The sequence below is a fragment of the Astatotilapia calliptera genome, chromosome 3 (assembly GCF_964374335.1).
Source record: "Astatotilapia calliptera chromosome 3, fAstCal68.1, whole genome shotgun sequence".
Taxonomy (NCBI): Eukaryota; Metazoa; Chordata; class Actinopteri; order Cichliformes; family Cichlidae; genus Astatotilapia; species Astatotilapia calliptera.
This window is the reverse complement of record NC_137424.1, coordinates 48,908,089-48,936,081: the sequence shown is the minus strand read 5'-3', so window position 1 is coordinate 48,936,081 and position 27,993 is coordinate 48,908,089. Positions and strand designations below refer to the sequence as shown.

General features: G+C 37.8%; 2 protein-coding genes across 5 annotated transcripts; both read left to right on the top strand.

Annotated features, from left to right (window-relative positions):
- The first annotated feature begins 371 nt into the window (after positions 1-371).
- On the top strand, positions 372-26,602 carry casq1b (calsequestrin 1b). Of its 2 annotated transcripts, XM_026162677.2 has the most exons (12): positions 372-779; positions 20,548-20,580; positions 22,339-22,432; positions 22,768-22,868; positions 23,082-23,193; positions 23,306-23,379; positions 23,584-23,714; positions 24,207-24,252; positions 24,394-24,448; positions 24,766-24,866; positions 25,028-25,102; positions 25,821-26,602. In XM_026162677.2, exons 1-12 carry the CDS (start codon positions 543-545, stop codon positions 26,136-26,138), a joined length of 1,377 nt encoding a protein of 458 aa, XP_026018462.2. In that variant the 5' UTR covers positions 372-542; the 3' UTR covers positions 26,139-26,602. The 2 variants fall into 2 exon arrangements, with proteins under 2 accessions (XP_026018462.2, XP_026018463.2); XM_026162678.2 differs by lacking the exon at positions 20,548-20,580.
- LOC145425459 (uncharacterized) lies at positions 4,325-7,103 on the top strand. Of its 3 annotated transcripts, none has more exons than XR_013906149.1 (4): positions 4,325-4,705; positions 5,738-5,794; positions 6,306-6,395; positions 6,484-7,103. XR_013906149.1 is itself a non-coding variant. In XM_080298498.1 (4 exons), exons 1-4 carry the CDS (start codon positions 4,626-4,628, stop codon positions 6,730-6,732), a joined length of 627 nt encoding a protein of 208 aa, XP_080154624.1. In that variant the 5' UTR covers positions 4,325-4,625; the 3' UTR covers positions 6,733-7,103. The 3 variants fall into 3 exon arrangements, 1 of the variants encoding a protein (XP_080154624.1); XR_013906148.1 differs by having other exon boundaries at positions 4,325-4,714; XM_080298498.1 differs by having other exon boundaries at positions 5,738-5,945.
- Positions 26,603-27,993: the final 1,391 nt, after the last annotated feature.

Genomic DNA, 27,993 nt, shown 5'->3' with positions numbered 1-27,993 from the left:
ATCTTAGAGCTCTCCTTTCTACCCACTCTCATCATACATCTATCCATACCTTCAGCCCTCAAAGACACTAGGATGGTATCTGCAGCTCTCCAAACAGCCAGCAACACTGTTTTCCCTTTTCATAGCTCTAGCTCCAAACAGGTGGCTCTACAGCCTAAACATGGCTCCTCCTATGTTGCCCCCCCCTTTGCTATTTTCCTGAGCACTATCCACCCTGACTGACCCCACCACTGTCATTCCTACATTTTAGACAGCCAATGGCTTGCGGATGGGCAGGATCAGTATTGTGCCCCCTTTACTGCCCCAGAAAATGGTACCACCCTCTTTAGCTAGTGACATCAGCAAAACCATGTGCAAATCTGTTTTAAAAGGAGGGTATTAATGTCAGGCCTGCTCTTCTCTAGCCTGCGGGACAAGAAGAAGACACTAAGTTGTGTTTGGGACAACATTAACTTCTTTAAGAGTATTTTAGTTGCCCTTCTACCCCGCTATCACCAGGCATTGAGAAGAAGAGTTCTTACAACGAACAGGTGACAATAACCATGAAATGGTGCTGGGTGTTTTTAGGGGTCTTCGCTTCTTTGGGGACCCTGTGCTGGGGAGAGAAGGGCTTGGAGATCCCTGAGTATGATGGCAAAGACCGGGTCCATGAACTCAGTGCCAAGAACTACAAGTCCATCATGAAGAAGTATGACGTAATGGTGCTTTACTACCACAAAAATGTGGATGGGAATCGCAGTGCCATGAAGCAGTTGCAGATAGAGGAGATTGCCCTGGAGGTGGGTGTCTGCCAAATAATGACACTGAATGAATATGTGGTGCATGGGTGTGAAGGGGCATGGTGGGAGGAGGGGCGTGAGGGAAAGGTTTCAGATGGGCAATTTGGCACCACACTGGGGGTTCCTGGATGCAGTCGCAGCTTTCACACTTAGGGTTATTGATGAGTGGTATTACCCATTTGACATTTAAGAAGAAAGGCAAAAAAGAACAGATTATTCAGTGAGGCCAAGTTGAATAATTAATAGATCATTCAACTGTGGCATCTCACGAGTATGGCTGCCCATGGACGAATGCTTTAGAGAGGCAGCCATAATGGAGAATGTGGGGGAAAAGATGCAGGGGAGTACTCATCTGGAAGTCTAGACTATGGATTAACATGCATTCAGTCACCTGTTATCAGATTATTTTCCAAATTAGGTAATCATACAATGATTCCAGTTTCAGTGTTGAGCATAATTGATGTATCTTCACACAAACTCACAGAAATAACTGAAACTTTGAAGACCTTACAGGATAACCTGTCCATGTGGACACTTATGGCATATTTACATTTTATTGTGTCATGCAGCTTGTTCATTTAATCCAGCTACCTTTAGGTATGGTTGATGATAATGATTATTTGTTCATTATTTGTTGAACTTGATTAATTGACCCCTGTAGCTGCCTGCTTACATCATTCAGGAGAGACTTGGATTCTTATTGAAGTTAAACTCAGGTGAAATGATGTTGCAGCCTTCATAGAACTACACCAACCATGCTAACCATTGTAGGAATACGTAAAATATGAGTTGTGCAAAAGTAACAGCAGAACATTGACAAAAAATCTGGTGAAAAAACAACGAGATTTACACATTAAAGTCTCACGAATACTGAATAGTCATGACTGCAAAATATATAATTTTTTCATTGTGCCTCATCCTGTTCTGTATATTTCTACATGGGAATGAGGCAGGACAGTGGTGCACCGTCACCCCAGGGCTGAAAGGTCTTGGATTGGAATCCGACCTGGCGGAGTTTGCGTGTTCTCCCTGCATCTGTGAAGGTTGCATTGGGATACTGTGGCTTCCTCCCATAGACATGCTTTGGTTTAGGTTTATTGGTGTGTAGTAGTTTGACTCTATGCGTTAGCTCTGTGACAGGTTGCAAGCCCACACATGACCATGATGTGGATGGAAATGGGAAAGAAATGTATATTATTCCTTTATTATCATAAAATATTAATCCTTTTGATCTCATAGTGTTTACACAGTGGCCCATAGGGTAGTGGTTAACACATTGACCTAACACATGACCGCTCCCTGGTTTGAGACTTCGAAGAACTTAACATCTTAGCATAATTGTGTAAAATACGTATGTGGATCTACTGCTTTGTTGACCTCTGATTGAATAAGAGGGTAGCTAAAATAAGCTCTTTTTTAGAACAATAAGTTTTGTATGAATTTCATACAAGGTCATCCAGGCCTTTGTCTTTAAGACATGCTTGTATAGTTGACTTGTATAATCTGGATTAATGGATAAATAAAGCTCGGTATCATCTACATAACAATGACAATGGTTGCAGGGACACATGTTCAATATAAAAAGTATCCGTCCCAGCAGAGCACACTCTGGAACTTTGCAATTTTCATGTCTGAGACTCCACATTTCCATACACGTGTTGGAATCAGACAGATACAACTCAAACCTCTGCAGTGCAGTTCCTTTAAAACCAACAGTGTGTTACAATGTCTCTGGTAAAATATTGTGGTTAACCATATTCAATGCTGCACACAGGTTACCTCTAGCTATGTTAAGCCTAAAATGTTGTATACAGTACAAATATAACCTATTACAAATTGCTTTTAGTCTAACAACATCAATTATGGTATAACATGATGTCATGCTCATTTATCTGCATGGCATATGATGTAAGTGCAACAGCAAATGTAGGCAAAGCCAGAATGTTGCGAAAGCAGAAGTAAATGAGCCCTTTCTCCTTTAAGCACCTCTGAGGCAGGCACTTACTCATAGATTATCCAGAGATACTGCTAATCAGCCAAAGGAGGAGGGAGAGTATGTCTGCTCAGAAGACTTTTATTAGGTGAATAAATATGAACAACTCTTTATTAGACAATCCACAGCTGATGCACCTGGGTCCTGCTGTCAGCCAGTATATTCACCATAGCAGCCTTTTGCTTGTCAGAGCAGAAGTGTCTTCTTACAGAAGCGCAGTGTACCTTACACTAGACTGCATAAGTCACCGCTGGAAATAGACTGGGACAGAGCTGCATGCTTAGCAAGAGGCTAAAGCCCTTGTGGGAGTTTAAGGCCATATTTCACATCAACTACATCTCCCTCATTTACTACATGCCCCCCTGGACACAGGCTGAAGTCTTAACCCTCTAAAGGCAGGCGTTGCCGATTTGCAACACTTAAAAACTAACAACTTGATTACCCCACATACATATTTTATGAGTTTTTTTTTACTCAGAAGTACCACTGCAGGACTTGGTTGTGCATTAGCAACAAAAAGTTTAATTTGAGCCTGAGAGGGTTAAACCATCATTTACACACCCAAGTCAATGGATCTGATCAATTTCCTATCTGTGGTGCCAAGTGCTGCTTCTTGGCTGGAGAAAGAGATGCTTAGTGGAGCATGTCCCTGCGGGACTGTTACTCTCTTACTGACTTCCCGCCAGTCGTGACCAATCACAAACCATCCCCTTCTGCTCCAAAGGGGATGTTTAAAATAGCTGGTCATTACCACCTATGAATCTGAAAGTGTGAATTATTAAAGTGGAGAGCTCGGGGGCTCAGATCTTTACTAATTTTGTTTAAAAGCGAGGAATGACACGTATGATGGGATGTATTTATTCATCATTTTTCTTTCTTTCTTTTTTTCTTTCTGCTTTGCAACAAAATAAATATAAATATATTACAACTTTTATTAACATTGACTTGATTATCTTAATTTCAGTAAATGTCAAGCTATAGTTATGTTTAATTTAGGGTTTTCATGCATAGCCTTCATTTAAATAGAAATAGAAATGCAGTTATGTCTTGCAGACACAGTTGGTGTGCTAGCAGATTATATCAATTGAAAAGACCTGCACTCAGAAAATTTTCTATAGATGGTTTTTGCAAGTGGTGACGTATTACATATAACCTGTGCACTCTGGAATGCAAGCAGCAAGTAAAAGTATAACTGAAAATAATCTCAGATAAGACTCAAACTTTGGCTCCTTGATCAAACGGTGTGCATGTTTGTGCATCTGACCACCTGCCCATCGCTTCACACAGACTTTGTAAAGTGAAAACAAAAAGTGTTATTTCCAGGAAGCTCGAATAGACTTCATAGATTTCAGACATTAACACCAAATGAGAAGCATGAAGTTTCACTTTAAGGACTAGAAGTTGGTATCAATCACACTTTAGCTGGTTTCACAGATTTCTATACTCATGCTAGAATTATCTGAATGTCGTAAATGGCATTTAGCTGCATGTGTTTGTGAAGAAGCTCACTCAATTGTACATATATGTGGGAAATTATATGAAGATCACACTCTAAAAAATATTCGTTGTGTTTGTCGGTAGAACTTAACAAAAAAGCATTTTTCTGCTAAAAAAAGTAAGTTGCCTACATGTACACGTTTTAGTGAGTTGAATAATCAATGTTAGAAGTCAGTGCAACACAAAAATTAAAAAACAGTTCCTTAACTTAAATGTTTGAGTATATTGAATAAAATACTTTTGTCATCAATCAACAACAGAAAATATTAAGTTTGTGTAACATGTAAAAATGAGTTTCAACATCCTTCCTGTTTGAATTGAGACCATTCAGACAGACAAGGGCAACCCCGTAGCATATGTTCGTATCGTGCGCAACAGTTTCTGGATTCTTGTGGCTTCGTGGGAGAAGAGGTGTGTTTGCCCTCGACTGTGTTCGGTGAGTTAAGTAAGTACTGAATTCTAAATAGATGAATTACAAGTTATATTTGTACACTCTAAAATGTCATATTTAAAAAAAACTGAAATTTGATGGTTTTAATCGTAATTTAGCAGAGTATAGTTGTTGTTGTTTTTTTAAGTTTAGCTAGCCGTTTCTTTTAGCTAGCAAACGTTCCTCACAAATAAAAGAGTACAGATACAATTAAAACATGTCACTTGTCAGGGTACATTTGGTTAGCTGATAGACTATGTCGACAGCAGAGCATGTTCAATTTGAACCCGTATATGTTCAAATTAACCGGTCAGTAGCTGCCTGCATTTTTATCATGGTGTCAGAGTAAATTCGTGTTTCCACAAGATGGTCTCGGGTGAGTAACTAATTACTGACAGAGTAAAATGTGGTGAATTTATCCCTGACTAAAAGTATTTCTATCAATTGTGTTGATGTTCTAAGCTCGACTGGGAATTCTGCCTGAGATTAAAGTTGGTTGACCTAGCAAAAAAAACCCAAAAAACTATATTGTGTGTGTGTGTGTGTGTGTGTGTGTGTGTGTGTGTGTGTGTGTGCGCATACGACTTGCATTTGCTTTCTGTAATTGTAAGCATAATGTAAAGTGTGGGATTGTGGCATGTCCACAGTGGTATTTAAATAGTTTAAAAGAAATTTCTCTTGCACATTTGGATTTGACACCTTATTACAAGTTTAAACTGCAGTCTGTAGATGTCAATTTAAAAATTCAATTTTGTTCAGTCTTTATGATTAATCTTTTTCAGTGTTGCATTGTAGTGTTTTAGAGAAGGTTTTATACTTAAAATAGCTTGTTAACTCAAAAGCTTCAATAATTCTTTGCATTACAAAAGGTTGCAGTAAATTTCAAAATGCATTGGACTTGCAAAATTTGCAAGTTTGAAACATCAAGAAGGAATGAGCTCTTAAAGCATTACAGGCTTAAACATAGCCATGGTGGACTGTTTATGCCTTGCCTGTACTGGGATTGTAACTGCTCATTTGAACATATGCTTCTCATAGGAACCGAAAACACACTCCTCACTCATTGGATGACTTCAAGCCTGAGCTGATACAGCGGTGTGTCAGTCGTTTGAATGCAGGAGATGATCCTCTTGAGGAACATAATGAAAATCCATTGTGTGAAGATGTAGCAAATGAAGAGGATGAAGAAATTGGGGAATTGCCTAATTTAATTGAGAAACATTTAGCCCACCTACTACTAAAACTGGAAAGTATATATAATATACCTCGCAGGTGTATTGATGAATTAGTTGTTACAGTTACAGTTATAGTTCATGTCATTCTCTGATTCAGGTCCTATTCATCAAAAGCACAATTGTGCTGTTGATGAAATTTAGGTTACATTTACTTTTAGTCACTTTATCCTATTGCTAGCAAAGTGGGCATTTAAAGCAGGCCAGTGTGTAACAGTTTAAATTGAAGTTACAAAGATTAAATCTTTATTTCTTTTAAAAACATATTTAAAATCAATATTTGGCACAATGCAAGTCACATAAATGTAATAGTTTTGACTTTTCACCTAATAAACTGTAAGTTTAAGTTTTGTTTTGCTTTTTTTATTCTCCAGAGTTCGGTGGAAATGAAGAGAGAGGTCGCAATCCGTTGCCTGAAGGTGTATCTGAAAGAGAAGGAAGAGGATCTCTTCAGAGAACAGCTGGTAGGTGAATCTCGCATTCTTTTGTGTTTTATTTTTAAATGGCACATAAAATGCTGACATGTTTCCATTTAAACTACCTACTTGCCAGGATGGTGAACAACAGTTCCCAGAAGAAGTGGTAAAGATTGTAGTCACCAGACGTGCAGCAGTGTCTCTCAAAGCTGTCGCTAAAATTGTGATTGAAGGAACAGCAGTCCTGGAAGACCTTGATGTGCCCAGAGTGTGTGCCTTAATGATGGGGCTTATATACACTCTCAATCTGAGCTACCCAAAACAAGTAAAGAACACTCTAGAGGTATTTCTGGAACTTGATGGGCTTAAACCAGTCCACGGGTAATGTCTGTTAAGTGCAAACTTCTGTCATGAAACGAATGTGAATTGGACTGTAGTATTCCGATGTGCCTCTTACGTTTTTGTATGCAGTCCCAGATGAGTGTAGTTTTGAGAAAAGTTTGTAATACATATAATCTTAGCTTTGGATTGTTCTGTTGTTGAACATTAAAATCTTTTGTCATTTCCTTGATTCTGCGACAAGTTGAACAAGTTGATACCAATTTATGTTAATGTTAATGTACATGAAGTACTTTTTTTTTTTTAGTCATTTATAATTAAAGGGCTGCTGTAATGTTTCATTTATGTTGTATTGACACAGAAGTGTATTACTTTGAAAATGTTTTGTAATAAAATAATCAATTGGAATAAGTGAAATGGCTTTGTGTGATTTTTAGAAAAGCTACTATAGAAACCTAAACTAATTGGCATGGATAATTGTGAGTAGGATATATGTAAAAAAGTTCGTTGGTGTAACTCAACGAATGTAATTTCTCAACTTAATTTTACCAGAAATTTTAAATTAATATTAGGTTGAATAAACTTAATTATGCTTGTGGAGGTCAAGGTAAATCATGTTGGTTTGTTAAACAAGTTGAGTTAGCCAAACCTAAAAATTACTTGCTGAATTTACTTAATAATATGCAAAATTTGTAACTTAAAAAGCTGAGTGGAAATTGTTACCTTACTTTTTTAAGTTGAGGCAACAAAATATTTTTTAGAGTGCATGCTGGCTTGACACAGACACATACACACACATCACAAATCCAGAGAGCAAGTCAAAAAGATATTCACTCACTGGAAACAAACTCTGGTAAAAAATGACCGCACTGGTGAAATACGTTACCAGCAAACTCAGCACTTTCCAGTGTGCTGCAAAGACTTACTCAGTCACTCCAAAAACATGCCCAACATGTCACCTTTGACCACAGCTGTAGTCACATTAGTCTGTGAAAAAGAACCGATGTAATCAAATTACACCCTTTACTTGTAGTAGCTATGGTTTATGAAAACTCAAATTAAAGTGTTTCAATTAGTAAGTTATACTGGCCAAAAACGGGGAAGGCACTTGGCACAAAACTCTGCCAACTCTGCCAAATCAAAACCTACTCTTACTGTTACTATTTTTCTTATTGATTATTGTTGCAGTTCCTAGTTGTACTCACAGGTAAATTTCCTTAACCACTCAGTTATTTTCAAGAAACCATATCGTATTTTTGCGAGGCATTTTTGGCTTCACCTACCTAAGTCATTTAAATAAATAATTATACATAACAAATTATATATTATTTATATAAAAAGAGCAACGCCCCCAACCCCTCCCCCCCCAAAAAAAAATCAACTACACAAAAAAACCCCCCCACATATAGATGAGTAGCACATGGTGAATTGTCCTTGCTGAATCTTCTACTTTACTGCTATAGTTAATTAGCATGTCAGCAGAATCTGGAAGTGCATTTTTTCCTTGTTGATATGTTGATAAAGAGGTGACAGAAGAATAAAAAGTGATAATTTGATAGAAGTTTTCATGCTTCACCAGGCAACCGAGTATAAATATATCTCTCATGCATTTATTTAGTTCCATGCGATATGTGGGCGTTTAATCACACATGTCCAACAGTGCTGCGAAGTGACAGCAACAATCTGTTTAATGGACTGGAAGCAAATTTAGATGGCAGTGGTTAGACTTGAACGACCTAATGTGCTGGTCTTAAAATACAACCTCCACCTGCAGCACCAACAGCTATAAATATATCTCATTATTATGACAGACATTATTATGACAAATATTACAAAGCAGAAGTCATTAGGATATGATTAAAGACTAACGGACGGGAAGCAAAATTAACATCTAAGCGCCAAAAGCAGTGATTAAAATGAGTAAGTACTCAATGTTACGCTGGTTAAACACATGAAAATAATTGCATCAGTAATATGAAAACTTTAGATTCATAAGCAATTTTTGCAAACATTGATCACAACTTGTTTTTCTGCTTTCTCTCTTCGTCCATCTACAGATCTGAACTCTGATCTTTGGTTGCTATGTACTGTAAATGCTCATACTCACCAGTCTCTCCACTGCGCTCAGATTGTCTTTTTCTTGCCACACTCTTGAGCAACACACCAGCTCTCTGTTTTGCCGACTATGTTGCTATGGTCCCCTTTGTACCATCCAGTAAACTGTAGAAAGTAAACTGTGAAAACAGCAGGAGCCACATCAAATTACTCCTTCATTCTTGATTTATTTATTTTTCTTAAATTGGTATGTTTTTAATCAGTGAGTAACATATTACAAAGAATTTGTCTGGAATAGCTTTAACGCTTTAGAGACTATTTTGCAAAGTTTTGTTTTCATATTCTGTTCTTGTGCTTAAGCCTTTTACAAAGGGATTTGTTCCTGAGCCATCTGGTCTGACTTAATAAGCATTTTCTTTATTAAAAACACGATAAAAAAATATACATGTTGGGTTTTTGTTTTTGTTATCATTCACAAGAACTTTTAATGATGTTGCCTCACTTATGAGTTTCTCTTTTGATCTTTGTGGAGCTGGGACTTTCATTAGTTAAACCTCACTAATACTGGCCTGGACCCACTCGCCTTCAGAATTGTCCTATTCTTCGTGGCATAGATTTAAAAAAGTGCTGGAAACTAGACACATAGATTTCAGTTCATAATGACATGATTGCAGCATATAGTTAATGTAGATTTGTTGTCCCATTATGCTCTCATCCGTAATAGGAATATCCAGTTCTCCAAGCTGTTTGACTAGACTGAGATCTGGTGACTGTAGAGTTCATAACAAACTTTATCCTGCTGTAAGCAGCTATCAGAAGAGAGTACACTGTTGTCTCAAAGGGATGGACATGGTCAGAAATAATACTAAGGTGTACAATGTGTGTCAAGGAAGTATCCCACATCCCATTACACTGATGCAAGCAGCCTGGGCCATTGATACAAACCCGGATGGATCCATCCTTCCTGTTTTTTACACCAAATTCTGATCACGCCATGCAAATGTTAAAGCAGAAATCAAAACAGATCAGACCAGGCAACCTTTTTAAAGTTTCTTATGCTGTCCAATTTTGGTGAGCTCATGCAAATTGTAGCCTCAGTTTCTTGTTCTTAGCTGACAGGGGTGGCACCAGGTGTGGTCTTCTGCTGCTGCTGCCCATCTGCTTCAGGGTTTATTTAATAAATGTTTTCTGAGATGATCATTTGCATACTTTGGTTGTTCTCACTTTAAAAAGGGGGGTTTCACTCTTACCTGAAGTCATCAAATCAGCCCCCAACAAGCTGTGACATGTTTATTTCACATCACCTTTTCCTGTAGTTCAGTTATATTTAAAGTATAACAAAATGAACTGCTAAAATTGTATATATTTTATATTATAATTTAAAATAAATAAATGCATGATTTTTCCAAGGTCATTGAATCATGTCATAAACATCCATCCACATAGTGGGCATGTCATGTTGTATATGGAGCTGTCTTTCTCCCAGCCAATTTGATACAACTTCCAGACTGAATTTAAGCAACTGTTACATAGATTTGCCACAAAAATGCAAACAGACAGTCATAATTCAAACAGCATCACACTGTCTGACTTTGGCGATCACCTCAATCTTTATATGTCTTGACAAACACGATGCACTGTCCTCCTGGATTTTACAAATATTCACAACAGCATTAAATAAGACATATAATACCATATTTTATTAACTGAATAATAAAGTGCTGGGCAAGAGTGAATAGACTTACTGTTCATTTCCTTCTTTGTTTCTCCAGGGAGAATAGAATTATTAAGTTATAAGTAGTTGTTATATTAATAGCTAAAAAAAAGTGACATGGGTGCACACAAGGCACGTTGTCCAATATTGTACAGGAAGTACAGGAAGGAGGCTTCTGAGTTGTCCTGTCTAATCTTCTTCCATCCTCAGAGAGATCCGGGAAAAGGTCACGCTGTCACTGTGGTAACTGTTATTCAAAGTGACTGCTGAAGCCTTCCCCCAAATATAAATCAGGCTTACACTTGAATGGTCTTAGTTGGTTGGGTTAATAGTACACCACTAATGCATCTTCACCTTAGCTACTACTGAGAAATTATAATTGAAGCTGCTGGTCTCTTATTAACTAGAAATCCCATAAATTCTCCTCAAATACAGGGTGTAGGATGTCAGCTTTTGAAATGAGTCAGTCAAAAAGACAGTACCTTTATTTCTTGTAATTATAATAATGTGAATTTCTTTGTGTATTTAAATAGAAATCCGCAATAAATTTCAACAACAGTGAAACAGAAGTTTGCTTTTGCTGCCTACACTGTTTAAAATTAAGGGCCATGTGTTTAAAAAATGCAAATAATCTGAATGGCCAGCTTTAAAAACCAACTGTTGCTGCAGCTGTTGAATAAAAAACAAAATAAGGCGTAACAATTATCAGTAAAAAATCAGTTAAATACACTCCTCTAAATCAGTGACCATATTATTGACCAGTGACCGAACCTTAACCTGATTGAAATGCTGTGGTGGCACTCCTAGAGAGCTCCTCATCAATGAATGGCAACAAACCTCAGTGAACTGAAACAGCATCTTAAAGACGAGTGGCCAAAAATGCCTCAACAACAGTGGAAGAGACTGACAAAGTCATAGAAAAATTGCTTACACCAAGTTATTGCTGATAAAAGTAATTCTACATTCTACTGAATCATGGGGTGTACTTATAGCCCTTTTAGTACCTTGACTGCAAGCTGAAAGGTCTTTTGCATGTGACAAAACACAGCAATGGAGGATGTTGAGGTGATTTACCTGCTGCTTGGTCTGTGGCTTTTTGTCAGACTTGAGGACCACAGGGTTTTTGTGCAGCCATTTCCTTTGTTTTCCTTAATTTTCTCAAATGAGTCGCTTTAATGACTCATCATTAACTGGCCAATCAGTGGCAAGCAGTCATTTGATGAGTTGGCGTCACATTTTTGGATTGCCTCAGATTGCTAGGAACTCGAGGCCAATAGGTACTAAAAAAGTACCTGGTACCAAGCCAACCAAGAAGGTGCTACTGGAAAAGGGCTATTGTTTTTTCACAGGACTGTTAGTCCCGTGTGTCTGTCCATCCTCTTCAATAAATTGCTATGCACACAAGTCTTGAAGATAATCTGACAGCCTCTGAGTCATTCCTCCAAATGCAAGGCAAAATTATAGGGACAAATGAGAGTGACGAGTAACACACCTGTCAAAATGTAACATAGAATAACACAGCTTTTGAGTTGTGAGAGACCTAATCCTGTCTTATCTTCTTTCCTAGTCCCAAAATTTAAAGTGTGAAAGACATACTAAATTAAGAACAAATTTGTGAGATGTGATATCATTGGATACGACAGGAGTTATGCATACGTGAACTGCCCTTGGTGTTATTCTGCGGCATCATCTCATCTGTGTTGATAGATAAAGATGTTTGTTTGCCAGCGAGACTGGCATTCTGGCTGCTCCAGTTTGTTCCATGTCAAAACCCACCTGTTGTTTATAATAATAGAAGAGTGTACCTCCTTATTTGGTTGGGGTGAAAGAGTTAAAACGATGTTTTTGCAGCCTTGTGTGGTAATATACCATGAAGCTTTTATGCAATGTCTGTTTTTCTATTTTTTTTCTAACTCTTCTCAATAATCCCAGGCGTGACTATGCAGCTCTGTGGTCAGTAATGCATATGGCCCGAGGATCCATGGTACAATATGATACCTGGATAATGTGTTTTTTGTCATGAAAGGTAAATATGATAAACTACTGGTCTCGGGTTGATCGCACTGAAACTCTACCAGGCGTTAAATTATCTGTTTAATCTTTCTGAGGTATAAAAATTCGAGCTAGTTAATGTGATTTCATAAAATATATTCCTGAATATAATCACAGAGACAGCACGCCCTTCTCTGCAGATGAATAGCATTGAGTATTTTCATAAACAGCCTCCACAGATTACATTTGCACATCTGCAATATTGTTCGGTAAAACCACTTGACAGGTTTATCATCGTTATAGGGCTCCATCAAGCAGCTGTCAGCCACAGTGGGCCTGGATATGAAGTGCAGGTGCAACGGAGAGCAATGTCTCATACCAACAAACTCAGTTTTCCCTAATGAAATTCTGCTATTATTGACTTTTGTCGTGTGGCAGGGTTTTTGGGTATTTGCTTGTTCTACCAGATAGCTTAAAATTGGTCATAATAAAAGAAAAACAGTATGGGATTGCATTCAGTTTTGAGATAACACAACCAGATGTATTTTTCTATGCTTAATTCTTTATTAACTGCTTCCATCCATCTATCCATCCATGTTACAAAGTGTGATGCTACACAGCTTGCCAGTCGCTGACATGGGCAGTGTTTCATGTATGAGTAGTTTTTTCCATGTGTACAATCATCTCTAAATTTCCACGCTATCCTCTCTTTCTCCCTCAACATAACACACACACACACACACACACACACACACACACACACACACACACACACACACACACACACACACACACACACACACACATTTTTGCCTTTTCCATCCTCTAAACATTCGTTAACCCACACCTCTTTTATTTGCATGTGCACCTGCCTTCATATCATTTATTCATTGCAGAAGGATGTTAGGGAAATGGGAGGGATCAAGGTGCACTATGAAAAAATTAAATATGAATTATGTGACTTTGAAACCCCAGCTTACATCTCTATTCCACAACGTGATGGACCTGAAGAAGGACATGTATGAAATTGTTTTCTTGCAGTTTATTGCGGAGATACAACCATAAATTTAACACTGTAGAAATAGAAGAAAACATATTTACAGCTAGATATTGATATTTTTCAAGTACAATACAGTGTTTTATTTTTTAGTCTTTGCAGAAATTATGGTAATGTAAAATTTGTCAGGATTCAGTAAGAGAGGCCTGTATGGGAAACATCCCCTGCTAACTGTGTGAGTGGTTGATGGAGGTTTGTGTAGTCACTAGTGGGAAATTGGTCACAAAGAGGCACTGAATCTCACTTGCAGTTGCTTTGGTTGCTAAAAATTTTGCTGTTCTCACCTGCAGTTCGTATGGAAGACACCAACTTGCCAACACCAAGTGATAGTGAATCAGTTATGAAAACGTGATTTGCACCACATGTTTTCATACAGCCTTTTTAAAATGTCTTGGTTAAGCATCAGGCACATCTTCTGCTTTGAAGGACTGAAGGTTTTCTTGGTAAGTCACCACCTTCATGCAAACTATGGACCACATAAATCCACCTGGAATCAATCACAAGGAGAGTTTTGAGACAGCTTTTTTGGGGACAGTTTGGGATGTTTGAGTGCTCCAGGAGAGTAGAAAAGTGTTACATAAGAATCAGTGCATTTACCTTGTTTGTGACTAATTTCACTTGGCAACAGCCGGCAACCTCCAGCAACTATTTGCTGACCAGTCAGGTTAAGTTGAAATCATCAAATTTGAAGTTTTATGATGATGATTGTAGTTCTTTTTTAAGACCTTAATTGATGTGTGTTGCGGTTTTCAGTGTTTGTGTGTGGTGGAGGACAACCTTATGGCAAGGTAGCCTGGGTTAAAATGGCCGCGGTCTTTCTATGCGGACAGCATGTTCTTCCAGTGCCTGCATGGGTTCTCTCCAGGTACTCAGGCTTCCTCCCACAGTCCAAAGACATGCATGGGGTTAGGTTAATAGGAGAGTCTAAAATTGGCCATAGACCAATTTTAAGTGTGAACTGTTGTCCTGTTTACCCTGCGATAGACTGGCGACATGTCCAGATTGTACCCTGGGTAGATGTTTTGGGTAGATGTTGTTTATGGGGGTTGGAACAGAAATATTAAAACAACATTGTAATGTCAACCAAACAGCTGAAAGCACTGTGCTGAGGAGTTCATGATATATAGTAGAGGACATTTTTAAAAAAAGTATTAGTGTACAGTCTGCAACAGCATTTCTGGTATTTTAAAGATGGTGCACTGTAAAAAAAAAAAATGCTGGCAAATCTAACTTCCTGCATACTTTAAGGTAACAGAGCAGTTTGTTGCAGCTATTCCATGGTCCATTTTCACTGCATACATTGTGAGTTGCTGGAAACACACACGTACCAATAACTTTAACAAAAGCTCTAATTAGGTCTCCAAGCAGTAAATCAGCATGGTCTGTTAATGCATCAGTTTTTACTTTCCTGTTTTTTTCTTGTGCAAGAATAAATAAATAAAAATGTATATGCTTGCTAATGAAAAGTTTGCTGCACCAGTTAAATTGAAAACAGACATCATTTATGCAGATGGTTGCAGGTGTACCATTTTTGCTATAGTTGGTGAAATATATTTTTCAGTAGTACACATCATGGTTCCTAGTATGTGTCTCACTGGAAGGCAATCGTGTGTGCACAGACACTCTTGGCTGCATTGGCACATCTCTTATCTATTAAATGGCTTTAGTAAAATAACACATGTGCAGTTTTTCTCTTTTCTTCTCTAACTCTCCACAGTGGGCCTGACAAATGCAGGAGATTCACAGATGGTCCCAGACATTTCTGTCCTCACAGTGTGCTGTAGGGAATCAGTTTCTGTGCCTCTGAGGTTTCCAAAAGCTTTCCATGCATTTCATCAGCTCTCCTGAGAAAGCACGCTGAGCTGAAGTAAAAAATAGAATAAACTTAAAAAAGAAATCTATAAGATTGTTTAAAATTGTATTAATTAAAATTATTCATTTGAAAAGACAGTAGCTTTGAAAGTCTAATCTCTGTGGAAAATCCTAGACTGTCTCCTTGTGAACAGTGCAGTTACGCTCGCTAGTTGGAAGTCAGAGTGGGTTTTTTATGCGCTGTTGTGTCTGAATCTTTCATGACCACCCCGGTGCAGTGTTATGTAACAGTCTAGTGTAGAACGTCCTGATGTGTTACGGCAGCCATTACTAATTTACTGTCTGGCTGAGAGGAGGAAAACCAGCTGAACTTCTAATTTTGCACAGATCCCAGGACACCAGATTCTACAGGAAAATGGGAAATATTCCTGCTGTGACAAGCTTTTAATGTTTCTTCATTTGAAAGATTAAGCAATTTTAGAGTTGCAGACCAGAGCCTGGAGAAAATTAGTTTTCTGCCTTTTTATTGTGCATGTTACAGACTGATTTGCAGTATACTATCCTGTTGATTTTACCATCATTTTCTTATTTTTTTTTAAGAATCATGATATTGTTGCATTGTCAGAATTAATGTTATTTATTTTACTTAAACGTCATTATCATACAACAGCATCCGTTATGACAAAGCCATTATGTATCTTCAGCATATATAACAGAGAGGAAAACAAAACCTTGTAACAATGTATTCACTAAAACATCAACCTTAAGGAACAAACATTGATGTTTTTTTAAAGGAGTAGTGACAAAGCTAACAGCAAATCTGCTACAGGCTGAGATTGGGTTTGTGTCCTTTAGGTTTTCACTGAGTGACTTACATCATAATGTCAAACACACACACACACACACACACACACACACACACACACACACACACACACACACACACACACACACACACACACACACACACACACACACACACACACACACACACATATGATTCATCAAGTGCTCATGTGTTCACTCAAGGAATAGACCAGAAATGCACTGGTGCAAAGCAAAAATGTCTCAGTCATAGCTAAACCAACGACAGAGAGGGAAACAGCAACTAGGTCAGCTCTTTTCATGAACTTTCACTGGAGGAGGGAATGACATTTATGGTTGAGTTATGGCTGAAGAAGAATGCTGGGTATATGATGTCGAATGTGTTACTGATAACATGTCATGGCTGTGTGCAGACAGGCAGGATGAAGGGCCCAAGTGCAGGACTCACAGAGGCAAAAGTAAACTTAAAGACTCAAACAACTCAGAACAGACAACTTTAATTGGTGATACTAGGAACTGAACTTGAAACGGAACACACAGGCGAGTTTGAGGTTACAACGCGACGACAAGCAGGAGCAGACGCAGACACTAAATACAGAAGGGGAACAGGGCAAAGAGCAAACACTTGGGAGACATGGCTGACACAACAACGAGACGGAGTACACCAAAACAGAACCTGACGCACACAGACTGAAGACTACCAAAGTAAAACAGGAAGTACACTGACTGAACTTACAGACACAGACTCACGAGCAGACACTCTGACATCACAGACATGACAACAGAGGGAACACAGAGTCGTGGGACCAGGGTAGGCACAGAACAGAGGAAGGGCTGAAAACACAAAACAGAAACAAAACATAGGATAATAATAATCAGCACAGCACAACTAAAGAATCCGAACATAACCCATAACACAGACTCACATCAAAACATATGAAGCTCAAAATGCTGTGTCAAAAGGACCCAGAACCATGACATAACATATTGTTTACATACCCAGAACAAACCCACAGTACGTGCTGGCATTGTTGCACTGAAACTTAAGTTCAAAGCTTTTTTACTGAAGTCAGTCAGTTATGCATGGTGAACTTTCAGCATGACAAACAACACCTTGTTTTTCTCTTGAAATATAAAGGTGGACATTATAAAAGATCTCTAGAAAGACTCAGTTTTCATATAACATGTCTGACGCTTGCTAAATACTTTGTTTAAACACGGTGAAAGGATATAGATCTGACACTAAACTGTTTTGCATCCACCTCTCAAAACTATAATAAATCAATTCAACACACTTTTTTATCAGATAATAGAGGACATAACTCCACCTAGCTATTAGTAGGTGAAGATGTGTGATTCTGATTTAGTGGGTGGCTTATTTTTAATATAATTTTACCACTATCATTTTGAAGATCCTCCATTGAAACTTATTATAGCGAAACTTAGAAAAATAAGTAAAAATGGAAATAACTGAAAGAATGGATGTCTGTCTCGATAGATGCTGTGCATATAGTGTTGGTGTATTGATGGAAGGCATTCATATTAATATAATTATATTCTTCTAATTTGTGTCTTGAATTGTTTTAGCGATATATCTGAAGTGTCTGGACAAGCACACACATACATATACTCTGATATGCACACACTCATCCCCCCTCCCTTTCCAAACGCCTCCGATGCTTGTTCCCTCTTGGGAACATGGTGGGTCTAAGCCCGCGCTGGAATGGTAGCGCTGGGCAGGATGGCTGCTGTGTTTGCTTTGGATTACTCCTCACCCCCCACCCGACCCTGTGGCTTGTCACGTGTTCCATAATGTTGTGCTGTGGACATTTATGTGCTTTTTTTGTGCAGAGGAGTTTTTTTTTTTGTTTCCTGTTCTCATGCTGTCCTCCCAGGAGCCCAGCATGAGTAGAGGTCTCTCTTTTTCCTCTTGTACTTTCCCATTGTAGTGTATATTTCTGTTTTTTTTCTGTAACGCTACCGATCTCCGACCTGTATCCCCATGTGATGTCTGTGTTGTGTGTGTAAGGTTGGGGGGGGGGCTGGGGTCCTATTTCACTGCAGGGCAACCTGCACGTGGCGAATAAAGCCTTGATTGATTGATTGATTGAGATGTCAGCAAAATTTTCCAGTTCCTTCTTGTGGGGGATGCTGAGGTCAGATGAGATATCTATTTCTCTGGCGAGTTCTCCGTCTGCTCCAGGGTCTGCTTCCACCTGGGCATTTCTGGAAACCCTCCAATGGGATCCTAGCCAGATGCCCAAACCACCATTGGCTGCTTTTGGCACAAATGAGTATTTACAAATTTCTTGTGAAATAGGAAATAATTTCATGAATGCATATATAAGCTTTGACGCTAAATTTGTGCAGTTGAGTTTTGCATTATGTACAACTGATGCAATTTTACAAGGGTTTCTCAGTAGTACAAACATCTTCCACTCACACTGATGATGCTAGCAGGTTAGCCTAGTAGGCAGTGGACAGTTGTATATTGGACGAAATGTGATCCCCTATTGCACTGTACAGTCTATGCTCTCAATCATTTCTCAGCATTTGATGCCACAGCCAAGTGCAGCAGGGAGCCAGAGCATGTTTTTGACAGCTCACCTTGGTGCTCTTCCTCATCGGGATCACGTGACAAGCTGACTGTGACTGGGCATTAGCAGATGGAGCCAAGTAATTACGCTGCTGACCTCTAACTTGGCTTCGCGCACTCAGATTTCAGCATGGGTTGGATGATAGCAAGGGAACAGATAAGTAGGGGTGAAGTGAGGTGAGATATATAAAAAATACATATATATCTCAAGATGGAAAAGGTGTGATCTTGACACTAGAAAAGAAATGAGACCCTGAAGACAAAGCTGGTCAGCTTGATTGGATTGGATGATTGAAGTAAATCTTTACTTTTTGTGCATCATCCTCTATTCATCAGCTTCTTCGATTTATCATCTCTACCTGCCTTCTCTCCCCACAGCAAGCACCCAGAATATAATCTATTATACTTCAGGGCCTCTTGTGATAAATGGCTTCTGATACTGTTGTTTATTAAAGCTACTTTAATTCGAATTGCCTTATAAAACTCTATATATGAATAAAAAAAGTAAAATGTAATATTGTATTATCCTCAAACAGAAATTTCTCAAATAAAAAAACATCAGATGCCACCACTAATTTGTGACTTACTATTTTTAAGCCACACGTTTGGCATGTTGGCATTTTTGGAACCAGAAGTAATTGAATTTAAATGTAGGATTCACAAAAAATCAGTTCTTAAAATGTCTTTCCTCTTAGATATTCCACAATCAACTGTAAGCTGTTTTATTCAAGATTTTCAGATTTTCAGTTTTCAGTTTTATTTTTTTCATATGCAAGTTAGCACAGGGTCAACATTGCAATGAAATGTGTTTGACGAGCAGCAGTCACTCAGCAGCATGGTACAGTAGATGAAAATATAATAAAATATAATAAAATAAAATAAAATAGGAAAATAGTAAAGAGCAAAATATTAGAGAGACGTGGTAAAAGAGAAAAGATAACTAAATATATATGTGTCTATAAATATAAATATATGTACACTAGTGATTAAATAAGAAAATCTTGAAAAGAAATATGACGGGAAGGCAGATGGGATATTGCACAGGAATAAGCAGCAGAAAATTACAGTATTGCACTTTTTAAATATAAATATTAATAACAATAAAGTGGAGTGACCAGTGCAGATTAAACAGAGTACTTGTGAAGCTGCAAGGTAGCTTCTGAGTGCGTCCTGTGTACTGTGTTGTGTGTGTTTAAGTGTTGTGGTTGAGGTGTCGTATGGCCTGGTGGTAAAAACGGTTTTTAAGTTTTGTAGTCCGAGCAGACAGACTCCTGTAACGTCTGCCAGATGGTAAAGAGTGGTAAGAGTGGAAGCTGTAAGGAAGTTACAAAGCAGGGTCACTGAGTGCTGAAGTGCATAGTATCTATATACCAAGACTCTGCTGATTCATATAACTGCAGAGTTGCAAACCTCTTCTGGCATTAACATTGTAGCATGCACTGTCATGGCATATATTTCCATGTAGGCGTAATATGTAGGTGTATCTGGAATGGAAAGTAGAGTGTGTAGTTACCTCGAGGAACTAGTTTTGTGCACTTTTGGACTTTTTCAACTCCAGAGGTTGCCACTTGGAATGGAATAAAATAAACCATTCAATAATTGAATGTAGTAGTTCCACTTAGTTATCTTTTTTTTAAATTTGCAGGGTCAGTATTTCAGTACTTGGAGTACATTTGTGCATGAAGTCCTTAGGTCATGATAGTCCTTTGAATAAGCTCAGTGTAAGCCTTCTGTGTGCAGTGAGGGCCTTTCCAATTTGCTGTAAATCAAGACACTGTGCATTCCCCTAAAGCATTACTTCTTCTTGCAGTTGATCACAAGTCAAGCAGCATTTATCTATCAGGTATGTTAAGGTCTGCCTCTTGTGTCAAGTGTTTCAAAGCTGGGCTGTGAAATAAGGATTTCTCTGCTGCTGAAGTATCTGCTGATTGTTCCAATTCTTCTACTCGTTGACTGATCATGTGACGTTACAACATGCACCACAGACCAAAAAAAGTCCAGCAGCAGCAGCAGCAGCTTGGGCTGTGCAAGTTTAACTTCACGTTTCTGAAAAGTAAGTGTATACTCATTTAAAAGCTTGATCTGTTCATTAAACTCTAACATGTCCATCCATCCTCCTGCCTATTTATCTATACAGCAATGCAACCATCGGCAACAAGGGACTACTTCACCCAAATCATTAAAAAAATAATGTTGTTTAATTTTTCATACAACTCTTTATAGTATTTTTTTTGTGAAGACACATTAAAATTAAAACTAATGAGCTGTACCTCAAAATAGTTAGAAAACAGCATGCAGGTGCAGTGAAGCGTGCAGGTGAGGTTTTATTTAACACAAATTGTTTCAATTGTTCATTGGTGGAGAATATGTCAAATACATTTATTTCTTAAAGAAAAAAAAGCATTTTGAGATGATAATTACTTTCAAACAGATAAAGCCCAGTACCAATTCTATCATGTTTTGCTAGCAGGTGGCTAGTTTAGCCTAGATTAATGCCTGGAAAACTGCTAAAGCTAATATAGCTAAAGCTAACCATGCTGCTTTTCTTCAATATTTATAACAATATCCTCTCAGTATAAATTGTGTAAAATAAAGTGGCAAAAACATGATGCGGTGCTATGGAGGTTTTGTTCTGGGATAATCCCACTTGTGGAAGCTACTTTGAAAACTCTTAGTATCCATAGACTAAGAAAGAGTGCATAAGTGTTTTTGTTTTTACTGATTTGGGAGAAATTAGCCTTGAAAAAAAAAAGACAACTCAGACATAAGCTACTCAGTCTGAACTTGGGAAACCAAAAGAATGGATGGCACTAAAGATTGTCTCTAAAGTGAAGCAGGAGATGCTTTCCACAGTTTACGGCTCTTACTGCTGGTGCTTTGGAGAATTTTGTCACTTATGAATGCTACCCATTTTGCAATGATGCTTTGCAGGCTGCTGTATTATGCTTTTGACTCACTTCATAGTGCAACCTTATATTTAAATGGTCGATCGTCATGTTATGTATGTAATGTAATGTATGTAATAAAAAATAAGAAGTGAGTACAAATGGAAAAGTGTATATGTTTGAAATGGTTTCTGAACTTGTGTGAAGAGAAAGAATAAGATGTATGTTTACAGTTTGTTTAAATATGTATGTGCATGTATATGTTCAGTAAATATGAGCTGCTCTTATTTCCATCACACCTGTTGCGACGTCTCTTATCCTTGACGTAGTTGGCCCAAGTTCTGCCTCTCTTGTTCTTCTGGAAAGCTTGCTGTCGTTCCTCTTCTCTTGCCAGCTATGATGGCTGTCAATTGTTGGCTTTGGTTTCACTGAGATTGAGAAAGTGCAAGGCAGCAATCCAAAGCTTTGGCCTTTAAGCCTTGAAAATGAGATGAAATGCCAAGGGTTTACTTGTGTAAATGAAATCAAAAATCTGTTTTCAATGGTGTTCAGGGATTAAAAAATGCCCACTATTGTCAGAGCAATGAATCACAAATATCAGACTGGGGCATAATCAGCTTAGGTATGGCAGTAGATTCACACAACATTCACTTTATTTTCTTTTTTCCCATCCACATGCTCAACTCATTTCTTTTTGTCTTTATCCCTTTATATAGCTTGCAGCCCAAGTTCTGGATGATTTTGATGATGAGGACATTGGGTTTGGCTTGGTGGATGAAAAGAAGGATGCTGCTGTTGCTAAAAAGCTTGGTGAGCATGACAGAAACATTGCTGGGAAATTAAGGGTCTTTGGATCAATGCAAATCTATGAAATCCCACTGTTTCCCACTTTTCTCACAGCCTTTCTTTATGCTGTCACTTTATGTACAGAAAAAAAGGCTCTCATCAAATTGATTCAGTTGATTCTTTTCTTTGTTAATGAAATGTTTTAGTTATGTTACAGCACGTAATAATACCTAAAACATGGTACACAGTATTGCACTATTGAATAACTGACAGTATTGCTACACCAGAGCAAAAATAAATGTGATTTAAAAATCTATGAAATGAAATATTATTATAATGAAACACTTTTCTTGCACCAGGTCTTGATGAAGTGGAGAGTATCTACATCTTTGCCGATAACGAGATTATTGAGTATGATGGAGAGCTAGCCGCCGACACCCTGGTTGAGTTTCTTTATGATGTAAGCAAATTCTTGTCATTCATTAAGGATGTTTAAATTCAACCGTTGTTAACTTCAGATCTCTTACGATACATCTGTTGTACATGCATGTTTCAGTTGTATTATCTTTTAAAAGGATTGCTAAATTAATTTAATTATTATTAATTTCTATCCAACTTTAAGATGCTAATAAACGGAACTTACAGTTCCATCATTTCATTGTTGTTTTGTCAGGTGATTGAAGACCCCGTGGAGATCATCGGCAACGACCGTGAGCTTAAGGGTTTCTACAACATGGATGAGGTCATCAGGCTTGTCGGCTACTTCAAGAGTGAAAGATCTTCTCGTATGTTAAAAATTAAGACTGAAAGGCTGAGTCTCAAAAAGACCCTAAGCAATTAATACCGCTTTTTTTTTCAATGTGGAAATTTTTTTTCCTTTTTGTTTTTACCACACAGATTTCACTGAGTATAACGATGCTGCTGAGGAGTTCCACCCTTTCGTCAAATTCTATGCCACATTTGACCCCAAGGTTTAAACTGCCTGATTGAGTATTTCTATTATGTTGGGACATTTTAACAATTTTAATTTCAAATTTTAAGGTTATATAATTGAGCTTGGTACCGTATATTTTATAGTATGCATTTACTTTGTATCAAGTGTCTAAAACATTTAAAAATCACTGCTGTGCTACTTTATTTCTACCTTAGTTCATTGTTTTTTTCTTTTCTTTCAGATTGCCAAGAAGCTGAAACTGAAGATCAATGAGGTTGATTTCTATGAGCCATTTATGGATGAACCTATGCCTATTCCAGGAAAGCCCTACATCGAGTCTGAGATTGTTGAATTCATTGAGCAGCATGATAGGTGGGATACTGACATAAAGACCTTAAGGATATATGTGGCTGTTTGTGTGTTTCCATCATTTTAGATTGGGTTTCTCAGAGAGGACCAAGACATATTACTATAGCAGTAAAGTCCATATGTGTGTGTGGTTTTATATGTAGTATAATGTAGTTTTGTCCTCATGCTGAACACTAATCTAGCAGTTCCATCTAGTGGTCGCTCCTATTACTCTCCTGCACTGTACCGTTGTTGATAGTAACTTTTAAAGCAATTGTTATGCTAGAATATGCATGATCTTTTGCAAAAGTCCATTGTTAACCATAAACATAAACATTTTAAATGTCAAACAATTACAGTTTTTAACTTAATTACAACAATGGTGGTGGTCATGTTTCAATATAGCATCATCTTATTCATATAAGTGATATATGACAAAATACTCTCGTCATTTTTATGTTATACTAAAAAAAACTGTTTTGTGTTTATAAACTTTAAGATTGTTTTATGTTTCAGGCCCACTCTGAGGAAACTTGAGCCTTACAGCATGTATGAGATCTGGGTAAGAGATCTGAGATTGCTTTGTAATAAAAAACAAACAAACCTCCAAAACATTCAACATATCATATTCAGAGTTACTTGTGTTGTTATTTTAGAGCATACATATTCAAAATGCTTTCATGAACCTCTTTTGCACTTGCAGGAGGATGACATTGACGGAGAACACATTGTTGCCTTTGCTGAGGAGGATGATCCAGGTGATTTTCTGCCTTAGTGTTAGAACTAAACAGGTGAACCGATGTGGACACACTGAGGCAGAGGCTGTAAAAGAGATGAGCCAGTGATAAGAAAGAAGAGGCTAGGGCTTTGGCTAAGAGGTGGAAACCTGGGATGAGGGCTTGGGTTAGTGGCTGCAGCTGGCAGAGCTCTGTTCAGACACCAGAGCACCTCCCATCCACACCAGCACAGGGTGGATGGGAGGAAATGGCTCATGAATTAAATCAGTGCGAAATTCATATATGAACCCCATACTCCAGTATCACTGGTACAATAGCTGACCTTTCTTTATCTCTAGATGGCTTTGAATTCCTGGAGATTCTCAAGGAAGTGGCACGTGATAACACTGATAACCCTAACCTCAGCATCATCTGGATTGATCCTGATAACTTCCCTCTGGTATGAATTTTCTCAGTTAAAGTGCATATCTACTACATTGGAAATTATTTGTGTTCATGATGTAGTCTACTTACAGGATAAAAATTACCCTAATGATTTAAAAAAAAGAGTCTCCATTTAATGCTTTCTTTTCTTTTCCTTTTTTCTGTTTCTCCTTTCAGCTGGTTCCATATTGGGAGAAAACCTTCCGCATTGACCTCTCTTCTCCTCAGATTGGTGTAGTTGATGTTGAGGATGTAAGAAAACTTTCAGCTAACCCATAAAAAAACAGGCTATCTGTACAGCATGAGATACTCAAATGGTCATTACCTCATGCTTTGATAATCAAAAGAGGGAAAAACCCTAAAATTCATGTGTAACTAATCATCCATCCATCCATCCAGGCTCATTTTTAATTGTTTAACAGTATTTGCTCATCACCATGGTCTATTCTTTGGTGCCATTGCCAAACAGACTCTGAAAGATTAAAGCACTTTGACAGTAACTTTTCTTAAAGTAACTACAATTGTTATTGTCTAACAAAAATGTATCAAATGTGACACATATACAACAGTCCTGATGAGGCCTTAGCTGAATCAGATTCTTAATGGAGCTTAATAGTAAGCTCTTTGTTTAGTTTCGTGGTTTCTAAATTTGCCATTTTGATTCACCTCCTGGCACTCGTTAATGACCAAATAGCGTTGAGGGTAGTAGAGGAGATCAAGTAACAAGTTAAAGGAGAGGGAAACTTGCCCATCCAGCAACTGTTAACAAGTAGTCAAATGAACCCTGAAGGCAATCTATATGAAAGAAAGGGAAGACTTTGTGTTTCCTTTATTGTCTAATGTGTGTGGCGAGCACATGCCATTAACACACAACTGTTATATTGTCCTAAAGGAAATGAGTCGCCATGCAGGGCCCATGTGCATAAATGTGAATTTTTCTTTTGAATATATAAATGTCTGTCACCGGCAGGCTGACAGCGTTTGGATGGAAATGGATGACGACGAAGACATGCCAACAGCTGATGAGCTCGAAAAGTGGATCGAGGATGTTCTGTCTGGAAAGATTGATCCAGATGACGACGATGACGATGATGAAGATGATGAAGATGATGATGACGATGATGATGACGATGATGATGACGACGACGACGATGATGACGACGACGACGACGATGATGACGACGATGACGATGATGATGATGACGACGACGATGATGACGATGATGACGATGATGACGACGACGACGATGATGATGACGACGACGATGATGACGACGATGACGAATAAATGTTTTCTACTATGTTTAACTTCACTATGATTAAGCCTCTAGTGACAGAACACAAATGTAGTGCCAGTTTTTTCTATCATCATGTGGGGAACACACCCACAGGTTTCCTACTGGGGACAAATGTTATGACCTTACGGGGAACTTTATAATGTCAGTTAGAAAAGGAGATTTTCAGAAATTACTGTCTTTGCTGATGAACAGGTTGCAGATTAAAATGTTACAGTATTTACTGTATGCCCTTTGACTGCATAAAACTAATGACTCAAAATGTTCACAGTGAATGTGAGTATAGAGTCAACTTAATGTTGTAATGTAATGTAATAGACTGTGGTTCACCCATTTCTCATTTTCTTTAATATACTGTAAGCCTGTTTCTAATGACATGTTTTCTACTTGAGGACAAGAAACACTTTCTTGTAAAGTTTTTAAAGAAAATAAAGGTAAAGATACTCGACAGTCTTAAGATTGTTGCAGTCCTGTGAAGTTTATGTACACTAAGTTTGAGCAGTTAGAATTAGCAGAAGAATTAGGTTAATCTTTCATATTTAAATGCTTGTTGCAATGCTGAATACAAAACTCCGTGTTTGGTCTGCAAGAAATATAATGGGGTTTGTTTTAGGTTTGCTTGTTAATACTTTAGTTAAATTTATTCAGTTACATCTAAGACAAAATAACAGGACACTCTTTGCTTTAGATTTATAAACAGCATGTATAATGTTTCAAAATAACAAACTAGTGGTAAATAGATATAGAAATCAATGATGGCACTGAGAAATGGAAAAAAAAAATGCTTTTATTTAGTGGAATCTGAACATGATGTCATTGTGATGTATAACTATAAAAACACCATCTTTCTCTCAGACTAACCAGTATCTTAAATATTCAAGGTATTCCAACCTAAATAGGAATGTTAACACTTTCTCAAAGAAAATCAAATCAAAACAAAAAGAAATAACTTTTTTTATTTACTGACATGGTGAAGAGAGCGTTTGTTGAATTACAAGCTGGTGTTAGTAACTGACTCACAACAGGTACAAAGGTCGGTACTGTTTCTAATCACTGGTATTTTGAGCTGGTGCAACAGCTGCTGCCAGACACAAATGCAAAGTGAAATAGCGTGACATAAATTACTAAGGAAAATCAAAAGTGAGAGAAAGCAACTTGTCATAGCTAGAAAAGGGTTGACAAGATGTTTTTGGAAGAGACTCAAAAGATAGTAAACACTGTAGGATCTTACTATTTATATTTTATTCCTACACAGTTGGTGTGGTGCACCCTCAATTTCATTTTACATGTACAATGACAATAAAGGGCTATTCTATTCCATTCTATCTTAAAATATAGTTCTGGGTAATTGTAGCTGTGTGTGTTAGTGCAGTTGGACAACTTAAAGGAATTCCAGAAACATTAGAAAAAATAAACATTAGGCTTGGGTTTTTTTCATTATGTAGGCCTGCTGCAAAAAGCAGAGGTTAAATTAATTCTTCATGTAGCATACAACTACTATATTACTATATAGTAATAATGGAGACAGTAGAAATGCTTTGTAGTAAGTGCACCGTATAACTTGTGGAATTCTCTGAAATGGCTCTAATAACTGGAATGTAGATTCCAGGTCTTGCTGATAAAAGGACAAAGGTACCTGGTAGTGCAGATTCTGAGAACTCCTTCAGCTCCTCGTATTGTTGCCAAAACAACAGTTAGGGAATGTCAGGGTACCACAACCAGTGAAGCTACTAGATGCATTTTGTGGACAAAATTACAGTAAGATCTTAATGTGTGTGTTACAACTTCACTCTTAGAGAAAAGTCGAATGAGAGGACAGAAGGGCAAGATGAAAGAAGATATTAAGAG